The sequence below is a fragment of the Gopherus evgoodei genome, chromosome 8, assembly GCF_007399415.2.
Source record: "Gopherus evgoodei ecotype Sinaloan lineage chromosome 8, rGopEvg1_v1.p, whole genome shotgun sequence".
Lineage (NCBI taxonomy): Eukaryota > Metazoa > Chordata > Testudines > Testudinidae > Gopherus > Gopherus evgoodei.
In genome coordinates, this window is record NC_044329.1 from 9,053,102 (window position 1) to 9,065,223 (window position 12,122).

Below are 12,122 nucleotides of genomic sequence, written 5' to 3' on the forward strand. Positions count from 1 at the left end.
TTCTGTCATGCATCATGAAATCTGTCCATAAGTATCATAATTCCTATGGCTGGAGTGCAGCTGGGACTGAACAGCCTCTTCTCCTCAAATGCTGATGAGGTCCAGTAGCTCGGCATTGCTCTGTGAGGGATCACCTGGTGCATGGAGCAGGTATAGTCACCTGGAAAGATGCGCTGAGACCACTGCATGCGTCACCGAGCAAACAGGAAGGAGACTTTCAAAATTCCCGAGGAATTTAAGGGTTGGGGCTCATGGTTAGTCACCTGAGGGCAGGACAGTAGAGTTCAAACCGATGACCAGAGAGACAATAACAGGTATTGTGGGACACCTCCCACAGGCCAATCGCAGCGCTGTAATTGATCTGGGTGTCTACACTGGCACCGTGACGCTGTAGCACTAGTGCAGAAAGCTGTACACCTCTAATCAGGGGGTGTGTGTTGTTTTTTTTAACAGTGCTGCAGCTGTGCAGTTTCTGCGCCCTTAAGTGGCTTGGCAGTGTGTACATCTTGGGAGTTACAACGCAGAAAGCCGCTTTACTGCGCAGAAACTTGCCAGTGTAGACAAAACCTAAGCTTGCACAAGTTGTTTATTCTCTGTGCTTCAGTTCCCTATCTTCTGCTTGTGTATTGAATCTGTTTCTCCTACCTTTTATCTGTCTTGTCTATCTAGATGGAAAGGCTTTCTTTGAGGCAAGGGCTGTCCCCTACTATGTGTTTGTGCAGGGTCTAGCACAGTGAGGCCCTGATCTTCGTTGGGGCCTGTTGATAGGATTTCCTCCCCCTCCCCACACTTCTCTAAGAGGAGATTCAAACAATGGGTAAATAAAAAACTCAACCTCATGAAGTTTATGTGCAAAACAAATATCTTGGTGCCCAAACTGGGGTTTATGCTCCCATTTAGTTGTAGACCCAAGTAAACCCTCAGGGATTTCATACATGCTTTTGTAAATGTGACCCTATAGATACACACATCTACACTAGTGTTCTGTGATGTCTTATTTACATAGAACCTCACTGAGTGTTTGTTGTTGTTTAATGAAAACATTCTATAGAGTCATAATACACTGTACTCAGTGGTTCTCAACCAGGTGTACCTGTACCTCTGGGGTACACAGAGGTGTTTCAGGAGGTACATTAGCTCATCTACATATCTGCCCAGTTTTACAACAGGCTACATAAAAAGCACTAGTAAAGTCTATTTCATACAGGCAATTACTTATTTATACTGCTCTATATACTATATGCAGACATGTAAGTATAATATTTATATTCCAATCAATTTATTTTATAATTATATGGTAAAAATGACAAAGCAAACAATTTTTCAGTAATAGGTTGCTGTGACACTTGTGTATTTTTATATCTGATTTTGTAAGCAAGTCATTTTCAAGTGAGGTGAAACTTGGGGGTGCACACGACAAATCAGACTCCTGAAGGGGGTACAGTAATCTGAAAGATTGAGCGCCACTGCTCTAATACAATATGTATTTCACCATGGGCTCCAGGTGTAGTAATCTCCATTTGCTCCTTAACAAAAGCTTGAATTCAGAAGGCATAGTTCTCATGCATAAACGTTTGAATGTGAGGATTAAAGAAATATTTAGTTGTAAACAGAGCAGGACAGTTTTGTTCACAATGGATTTATTGTTCCTTATTAGCCATATAGTGTTCAGATTAATCCATTTAATGCTTAGGAAAATTCAATGGAAGAATGCAACACTCATTTCAGAATTAAAGAGATGCAAGTATTTTCCTTACTCCCCAAGATATCTAAATCTAATGAATGGATTAAAGATGGGATAATTTACATTCTTGCCCTGGGCAGTTTCATCAATTTTATGATCAGGATGACTGTAAAAGTCATAAATGACTCACTGCAGTTTGAGCATTACAGGTATGTGATTGTTAGAGAAATGCATGATAGTTTAGACCATTCTTGTTCCCAAAACCAACGGTTGCCTGAACTCTCTATATTCTCTTAGGAATCTGTGTAGTTTTATAATATGTGACTATAAAGCTCTGCAATCCAAACCAATACAAATGTCTGTACAATTGCAAGGACTGCACTGTGTCAATAAAAAAAAGACTTTTTCACCTATAGGACGCTAGGGACATTTTCAGCCTTGGGTCAGGAGTGCTGGCTTGTCAGTCTTAAGTGCAGTCAGCAGCTTGTCTTGAAAGCAGTGAATAATTAAGTGTCCCGTGTCTGGACTGAGTTACGTGGCTATCCCAGGCTTCTGGACAATGGGATTTCTCCTAACCAGTGAAGATTCATGAAAGTTTTAAACACAGATTTTTGGGCATTTTCAGATGACAGATAATACTTTGCCTTAGTTCCTTAACTTGAACAAAACGTTTAAAAAGATACATTCCTCTCTCCTCACTCTCCACCAAAATCAGTGAAAGCCATGATAAGGGTCTAATTCAAAACCCATTCAGATCAGTGGGAACTTCTCTATTTACTTCAAGGGACTTTGGATTGGGCTCCTACTGGATAATATTTACAAACCTACTGTTGTGATCGCTGTACTGCATGTGTGCCCTTGTCTTCTCTAATGGATGTTGTAATGCTGTTGTAGTATTACAGAATATTGAAAATGAGGCAGTAGCATCTATGCTCTGTGACCAAAAAAAAAAGGGCTTTTAATGTATCTCTCTCTCATATATATATAATGAATTAGTGGTGTTTGGAGAAAACAATTTTAAAACTCAAGCAGTTTTCACTCTTCCATTAACCCTTCCTGTAGTTGGAATTGTTCTACTGTGTGCCTGAAACCAACAGAATTATCTACATATATTCTAAAAAATATATGCAGTTAACATGAGCTTAAAAATATACAGTCATTTAATATACCATCAGTGCTACCACCATGGATTTATTATGGTGACTTCTAGGGGACATTTTTACATTCCTGTGAATTGGTTGTTTCCCATGGTTTGTGACAAACTGCAGGAAAACTTTTGGTCCAAATATTCCCAGTGAAAGAATAAATATCAGTACTATGCTGATATCTGCTGAAGCAGGTGAATAAATAGTGCCTAATGTTTTCTGTGTCCCATAAGCTTGTAGACAGCAATATAGCTTATATGTAAACTTGGAAAATGTCATCTAGATGAAATTACTAAAAGGTGGGCACACAGCAGGTGGAAAGATCATACTCCAAGAGTAGTTCTCAATGGTCTGCTGTCAAATTGGGAGGGCATGTTTAGTGGTGTTCTGCAGGGCTTATTCCTGGGTCCAGAACTAGTCAATATTTTCATTAATGGCTTGGATAATGGAGTAGAGAATATGCTTATAAAATTTGCAGATAACACTAAAGCTGGAAGGGGTTGTAAGCATTTTGGAGGACAAGTTTAAAATTCGAAATGACCTTTACAAATTGGAGAATTGGATGGAATTCAATAAAGACAAGTGCAAAGTACATCACTTAGGAAAGAAAAATCAAGTGCACAACTACACCGTGGGGAATAACTGGCTTGGTGGTAGTACTGCTGAAAAGGCTCTGGAGGCTATAGTGGACCATAAACTGAACATGATTTGTCAATCTGATGCAGCTGCAAAAAAGGCTAATGTGATTCTTGAGTATATTAACAGAACTCTTGTATGTAAGACACAGGCGGTAATTGTCCCACTCTACATGGCACTGATAAGGCCCCAGCTGGAGTATTGTGTCCAGTTCTGGGCACCACGTTTTAGGAAGAATGTGGACGAATTGGAAAGAGTCCAAGGGAGAGCAACACAAATGATTAAATGTTTATAAAACCTGACTTATATGGAAAGGTTGAAAAAATTGGGCCTGTTTAGTCATGAGAAGACAACTCGGGAGACCTGATAACAGCCTCCTAATATGTTAAGGGCTCATGGGCGTGCACAAAGGGGCACGGGCAAACATGGGCATGGTCCCACCCCACTGATTTGTTGGGGCATAACTCCTCCAAGGCTGCAGCAGGGCACAGAGCTCCTCTGGCCCTGGGGCCGCAGCGAGGGCATGGAACATGTCCCTCCAAAAGCGGTCAAATTAAACTTCCTGCACATGCCGCTGCAAGGGCTTGTATAAAGAGAACGGTGATCGATTGTTTTCCATGTGCACTGAAGGTGGGACGAGAAGTAATGGGCTTACTCTGCAGCAACTGAGATTTAGGTTAGATATTAGGGAAAAGCTTTCTAACTATAAGGGTAGTTAAGTTCTGAAATAAGCTTCCAGGGGAGATCATGGAGTTCCCATCGTTGGTAGCGTCTAAAAACAAGTTGGACAAATGCCTGTAAGGCATGAACTAGGTTTCCTTGGTCCTGCTGCAGTGCAGGGGGCTGGACTTGACGATTTCTTGAGGTCACTTCCAGTCCTACATTTCTATTATTCTGTGATATATTGTTCACTCTTTTATTTTTTGTATGCATATGAAAAGATGTGGGGATAATTCCATGTGGCATTCTTGGCCCTTAACTCCTATGAAACCCTAGAAGCAGTTTTTTGTGCTTGCCTTGCAAACGTGCCCCTCTTGGGGCAAATAAGTCACTCTTCCAGTCATCCTACAAGAGGTTCTAGAGATTGAGTAGCACAGTAGGCTCCCTTTGGAGGCTGAGAGCATCACCTTTACAACTTAAACCTCACTGCACTGTTATCATCCTGCATTGGATCTGCTGGGGGCGGGGGGATGTCTTATATGAAGTATTTGTAATATCTCTGGGCCAGAGTCTGCCATGCTTGAGTAGTATCTTATTTGGCAAGTAACTTCTTTGCTTTCCAAGGGGAAAGGTTTTACTCTCCATAAGTAAGTGTGGTAGACTGACCAATTTTAAACATCTTGTGTATGATTTTAGAAGAAGCTATTGTTAAACTGGACTGACGAAAATGGGGTGCAGTTATTGTCCATAGCATGAAGATTGGTTTTTGTAATTTGGCCCTTTGTATGCATGCAGTGAGTATACATTTATTCTCTAAATATCCTTTTTTTCCCCCCTCTCTCCCTCTGGACAGAAACTGGGCGAAGGATTAGCCAAGCTGCGGACAGTGCGAGAGGCTCCATCTGAATGTGTCTGCCCACCAGGTATGTGGAACAGTGACATCTTACTTATACCATTACCACCAAAGTTTGACTGTTGGTAAATTGTTGACAGTCTTACTGCACTAATACTACCCACATTCCTCTACTTTCTTTTAGCCGCTTCTTTGTATTAAATGGAATATGCTAACGAGTTTAAATACCTTCAAAGATGAAGTGCCCTCTTCTGATCAACTGGATTAACTTTCCCTGGCTTGCATTTGTGTGTTTACATAACTATGGTGTTTGGGACTTGAGTAGGGGAGCCGTGTGCTCTATTAAATAACTGTTTTACTCTAACATATCTACTGACCTGTGTGCCCTATACAGTCCACTGAAAGGCATTCAGAAAAAGACATATCAAAACCTCTGCAGTTTAAACATCAGTGTGATAATTAAAAGCTGTATCACCACTTCCTTTTAAGATGCTAACGTGGCTTCTCCAGTATTGCTCTGCATATGAAAACTCTAACTGACTGTTTAAATTCCCTCACACAGTTTAATGAACTTCCTAGACAATCAAGATCTTCCTGTTTTGTTTTGAAAGAGCATCCTCTTTAGAAACAATAAACATCTTCAATTAGTCTGCGTGGGAATCACATTTACACAAATACACTCAAAATATTCAGCTGTTATAGTAAATAGTTTGTAGTTTGCCCTCTGGAGCATTTCTAATTGTGTTTTTGCACAGATGTGTTGTGAAGATGAGCTAGTTTGCACGATGTTTGATGATGGAAAATGCACGGAAGTGCTAAATTTTCTTTAAAACATTTATTCAATCATTATTGACTGTAATCTCTTTAGAACAATATGGAAAGCGTACGGTATACAGAGCTGTCTGTACATTGTGCACGGAAAGATAATTTTAACATTTGAGGTAAAAAGCTTCCATATGAGGGTATTTTAATCTTGTACAGAAATCAAAGTCTACCTAAACAGCACTGATTAAGATGAAATTACTTTTGTATAAAAAGCTGGAAGTTCCAGCATTTGGAAACACAATAGATTAAAAAATGTATTCTGGGATTTTCCCAGCATACTGAACATGAAAACTATCACAGTCTGGCTCCCAGTATTATTCCTTACTCATGAAACAAAAATGGTGGTGTTTTTTTCCTTTTGATGTTAAGCCTTAAAATTATGCATAATAGCCTATAAAATATTTGACTCATGGCTCTTTTAAATGCATTAACGCAACTGTAGTAATTTTATTTAATTTATTTGCTAGTGGTTAGCTAACGTGAATGGCCTTGCTCCATGTCTGGACTGATTGTCTTGCAACCATACTAGATTAGTTGAGAAATAAATCAGGGTTATTTCAGCCTGTATCAGAATGTCAGGGAAAGTCTGAAAGAGAGGCCTTTTATTTTTCTCATACACATTTTGGCTCAGAGGAGGGAAAATTAACTTTATTCCCTTGGTGTTCCCAACTAACAATAGCTGACCTGATGCTCTTCATCTCTGTTCTGTGCATTCCTATTCCTGATAAGGCAAATTATTGCTTTGGGACTGAAGCTGGCCAAGTCCGTGGGGCTCTGGGTGCACACTGCTCACTGCAGGATCGAGGTCTTGAGCCACAAAAATTGTTAACCAGAGTACTTGCAATCAGGAGGGTACAGATGCCTGCTGATTTAAGTGCTAAGCACTGAAAAAGCCTTTTAAGTACAAAGGCAACTGAAATCCAAGAATTTTTTTACTTTTTTTTTTTTTTTTTTTGAAAGGGTGGGCCACCACTCTGCTAAAGAGCCTACGGATTTGTTGGTGAAATACTTGTTGCAATCAGAGTAATTTGTAAGGGAAAAGGAAGAAGAAAAGCTTTTGTGAGGCAACTGGTGATACACAGTTACTTTGAACCTGCTGACTCCCATCAATCAGTAATAATATTGTACCTGTCTAGTACTCTTCCTCCAGAGGGATGAGTGCTTCGTTAAGTTGGTGGACCACGTTTCCCCTTACATAAAACTGAAGATGCTTCAGTTTGTCCAAAATTCAGCTGACAGCTATTTTTATGTGTCGTAGCAGCCTTTCCTCCAATATTCTTTGCTGAGGAATATTGAATTCCTCTGACCCCTAGTTAAATACTCTGATCCCAACAGTGCTGATCACCTGCAACTGTCATTGAAGTCATCTGGAACTGCAGGGGTATGTCCAGGGCCAACTCCAGGGTTTTTGCCGCCCCAAGCGGCAGGGAAAGAGGGGGAAAAAAGCCACGATCGTGATTGGCGGCAGCTCCACTGCACCGCTTTCCTTTTTCAGTGACAGGTCCTTCCCTCCGAGAGGGACCAAGGGACCCGCAACTGAAGAGCCTGGCATGCTGCCCCTTCTGCTTGGCCGCCCCAGGCACCTGCTTGCTGAGCTGGTGCCTGGAGCCGGCCTTGGATATGTCACATTGTTGGAAAGCTAAGGCCAAAATCTGTACTCTGATCTGGCCTTTCTGCACCAGTCAAGAGGTGCAAAGGGGCCAGAAACTGACTGCCACTGACGAGTAGAGGATTCCCCTGTAGGAGGGGAGTTGCTGGCTGGTGCTTGTATGCTGGGTCTTGCCAGTCCCCTTAGTCCTTGGCATAGGTAATTGGAGTTGGGGGATTGAACTAGGGCAATCCTCTACTTCTACAGGGTCAATTAAGGACCCTTGGTCAGTGGTGCAAGTTAGAATTGCCTGGAAGCTGCTCCAACTCTCATTGGGGCCAACAAGCCAGAACTGAATGGAACTCAGTCACAGGAGAGAATCAAGTTCATAGGCTTAACATGGGAGGCAAGTTGGTAGAAATTTTGGTGGTGCCCAGAACCCACCCCCCCCCAACTCTGCCTCAGGCTTTGGGCGGGGTTTCAGGGGGGAGGTCTGGGGTGCAGGTCCTGGGCTGAGGATTACGGTGCAGGAGGGGTGCAGGCTTTGGGAAGGAGTTTGGGTGCTGGGTGCAGGCTCCGGGCTGGGGCATGGAGTGGGTGTGTGGGAGGGAGTGAGGGCTGTAGGCTTTGCGATGGAGTTTGGGTGCAGGCTCTGGGCTGGTGGTGGGGGTATAGGAAGGGGTGAGGGGTGCAGGCTCTGGGAGGGAGTTTGGGTGCAGGCTCGGCTGGTGGGGTGTAGGAAGGGGGAGGTGGTGCATGCTGGGGCAGAGGATCAGGCTACAGGGAAATGAGGGTTGGGCTGAGGATGAGGGGTTCATTGGGGGGGGCTCAGAGCTGGGGATGAGGGCTCTGGCTGGGGCTGAGGATTCAGGTGCAGGGGGATGAGGGCTCTGGCTGGAAATGAGGATTAGGGTGCAGGGGGATGAGGGCTCTGGCTGGGGCAGAGGATCAGGGTGAAGGGGGATGAGGGTTGGGGCTGAGGATGAAGGTTTGGGGCATTGGAGAGGCTCAGGGCTAGGGCAGAAGAGCAGGGTAAGGGCAGCGTGCCTTGCCATTAGCGGATGGCAGGTGCTAGGACCCTGGGGCGGCAGACAGCAGTTCTGCCGGGAGCCGATCTGCAAGCAGGCAGGGACGCGGCGGAGGGGGGACGCAGGGGGAAGGGTGGAAGGCGGAGGCCGGGACCTGCTCCAGGCAGGGACGTGGCAGGGCAGGGTTGTGGAGGGAGACCTGCGGGGGCTGGGGCCCGATCCGGGCAGGGCTGAGGGAGAGACTCAGCTCCGTATTGCTGGAGCAGGGCACCCGGCCCTGAATATTCCTGGAGCCCGGGCACCTCGAGCCATATAACTCGCCGCCTATGGGCTTAATTTCACCATCTCCAGGACATAGGCTAACATAAGGTGTTCCTTCCTTTTATTTGGATCTGTATTTGGTTTTAAAGCAATATTTGTGCTAGCTTTTTTAACTTTATTTGCTCTGTTTGGTATACGTTTGTGTTTCATGTAACTCTCTTCTTTGCATCTTCTATACAAAGAGAGCTTTTCTTGCAGTCCTCTATGCCTTCGTTATCAGGCTGGGATGCTGTTGCTTGATTCAAAACACTTCTTAAGGGAAGCGGGGCAGGCTAGGGAAAAAGAACAATTCAGCCACATATAAAGAAGTGAGCTGGAAAAACAGTCTCCTGAAGAAAGGGGTTAACCATGGTAAACCATCAAGTTAAATGAGACTCAAAGCTAATTTGACCCTTGTCCTAGATATCATAAAGTCACATGCAGGAGCCCCAAATAAGGGTTGAATGGTGGGATAGGCCACTAGTTAAGCACCAATTGTGCTTTGTTGACCAAATGGCTAATATTTTTCTAAATATTTTCATATGACTTAATTACTTTTGTTTTTTTTAAATAACTTGGCTGTTTTTACGTGATCAGCTCTCAGTACTGATTTAAAAAAAAATTTAAAAAATGGTAGGAATGAGTGACTCTAATTATATTGTTCTGGGGGTGGGGGTCAATAGAATCTTAATAAATAGAAGAACCCCAGCAGGATTTCAGTTGACTTTGTTCTGAAACAGAAAGTAGAGAGTTGATCCACTGAGACTCTTTTGTTATTTTCTATAGAGGTATCATTGGCCACCAGAGGGAGCCCATATTATTTCATGAATGCCATAGAAACAAAATGAGAATGACAAGGAAAAGTAGCTCATGAAAAACCTTGGCTCAAGTCTATGATGCTAAAATCAGGTGCATTCCTTAGCTCCCTGCAAGTTCTGTGTGTTTGCAGAGCTTATTAAAATCCAACTTAATATAAATTGTGTTTTCATTTCTTCAACAACAACAAAAATTGCCTAAATGTTTGGGCTAGAAGTTTCTCCATAACTTGTTCAGCTCCATGACCTTAGTGTGAGAAGATTGTTGCACAAGTTAGTGTTTGGTACCCTCAGGGTGGTACCCCTCACTGGCCAAGTTCAGTGCTGTGTGAATAGTAACAGTAGTGCTTGTTTTCTATTTTGGCTTTGTGTTGCTACTATGACGTTTCATTTTTCAGTGTCTCCAACTACTCTGCGGCTTTGGATACACCTGTTTGTATTCAGACCAGAACTAGTAACAACAACCTCCTTACGTCAACTCCCTGTGAAGTACCACCTCAGTTTGAAGATTTACTGGCATTTCTGACTCATGACCGTTATAATTTGCAGAGGCCTTTAACTCCTGTGTGCCAGTTTTTTCTTTTTCTAGCTTGATCCTCATGTGACCTCTACTAGATAAACCTCAGCAGGTGCAAGAACACTTGCTTAAAAGGCACTCAAATGTTGGAACTCCTAACAGCTTTTCAACCGATGGGCCTTTGGAGACAGATAAAAGCAAAATGAAAACCCTCTGCTTTGCTCACTAAAAGTTGTGAAACCTGTGGCTTATTTTTTATTGTTTATTTTTATTAGAGGCTTTTTATTGTATTTTCATCCACAGTGCTTTGAAATATTTTGCCTGAAAGACCCCTTATAAATGTAATACTGTATTTGCCTTATGAGAAGTTTTTCTGCACCCTTCCAATCAGTGGTAAAGGAGCCCAAGGAGCTTGAGATGTTAGATCATCTTAGAATCAAGCAAGTACTTCCTTTTAAATGTGTACATTTAAGAAACCCCCCAAATGGTCACCTTGTATGTAGTTTAGACAGGGCCTTGAGTGCAGCAGGTGTAGAAGATGACAGCTGCTTTGCTGGCAGAAGTACAAAGCAGACATCTATGATATGTTGTTTCCGGTTACTGTCAGTAAAAGAAATGAAAGTTGGGCCGTGATGGAGGAAATTCCTGCAAGATTCCCCCTCAACAAGTTCTCCTCTGACAGCTCTCTTGGAGACAGGGAGGAGGGTGCCTTCCATGGGCTAGGTCTGCTTCCAAATCTGGCAGATCCTCTGAGATCCATTGAAGGTCAGGACCATCCACGAAGTGGCTTTTGTACACCACCTCATTTGCTATGTCTCTCAGCACACTTCCCCTGAATCTTCTCTCCCACACTTACCCAGAATGTCTGTGCAACTTTCCCCTTGTTGGCGTGCTCCAATCTGTTGTGATTGGGCAGCCCTAGGTGTAAGAGAGTTGTCCTCACCACGTCAAAGCCTATCATTCTTTGACCTCTGAGACGAAGGTGCCTGTTTCACTGGTTTCTTTTGGTGGTGTTGCTGCTCCATTAGATGCTGGATTGAGATTTCCAACTCATGCCCAACAGCCATCAAACAATGATGAGTTTTGGTGACTGTCTGATATGTATCAGCTTTGTTTTGATTCACTCATGCCTCTCCGCAGGGTAAGAAGATCCTATCTATTATTCGTTCCACAGTCACACAACAGTTCTATCATCAATACATTCAAACAGGCAGAATTACAGAGAAAAAATCTTAACTCAGAATTTCCTAACTTCTGTGTGATAAAATTTTCTAGTTTTCACCTTGAATTAATGTTGGATTTTTGTGTGTTTATAACAAACTGCATAAAACATTCAGTGTAAGTGATTGGAACATCAAATTAATACATGACAAGTATTTCCTAATAATGTCTTGGCCACAAAAATAGCAGAATGGTGATTCCTACCTGCAGGAGAGCAGATGTTTTTAATTGCCTAGAAAGGGAACTGTGTGTGCCAGAGAGAGGAGATTAGATGAATTTTAATACACCTCTGCAGGCTTCGTGGCTCCATTCTATTTTTCCCTGTTGCAGAGCAACTTAATAGCTTGTACTTTCCCTTCAAACATTTCTGGGATTTTTCTAGGAGCCAAAGGAAGCCTGGCACTTAATTCTCACTGAATTCAGTGGGATTTGGGTGCCCAGTTCTCTCAGGCAACTTCAAAAATCCCAGCTATCATACCTAAGCCTGTTAGGGTATGTGGACACTGCAATAGAAGACCCACAGCTGTCCCATGTCAGCAGGCTTGGGCTGCAGGGCTATAAAATTGCAGAGTAGGCATTCAGGCTCACGCCTGAACATCTACATTGCAGTTGTGTAGCCCTGAGTCTGCTGACGTGGGCCAGCTGTTGGTCTTCTACTGCAGTGTTGATATACCTGTAAAGGCTACAATTTGGTTGTCCAGAACATATATCAGGTTGTAAAACAGTTAAATGTACCAGTAGGTCCTATGGCTCCCAGCTTGTTGAAATATCTGGCCAGTAAAATCATCATTTTTATTGTGAATGGGGTCCTCAAATATCTCTTGCTATCTGAGCCCTCTGTTCTCTTCCC

The 12,122-nt window shown here is 42.9% G+C and overlaps 1 protein-coding gene across 1 annotated transcript in view; it reads left to right on the forward strand.

Moving 5' to 3' along the window:
- COL23A1 (collagen type XXIII alpha 1 chain) overlaps window positions 1-12,122 on the forward strand; it is a 324,183-nt gene that overhangs the window by 8,510 nt on the left and 303,551 nt on the right. The window contains exon 2 of the mRNA XM_030572434.1: window positions 4,979-5,048. Within this exon, the coding sequence (XP_030428294.1) occupies window positions 4,979-5,048 (70 nt within the window). The remainder of the gene's footprint in view (window positions 1-4,978; window positions 5,049-12,122) is intronic.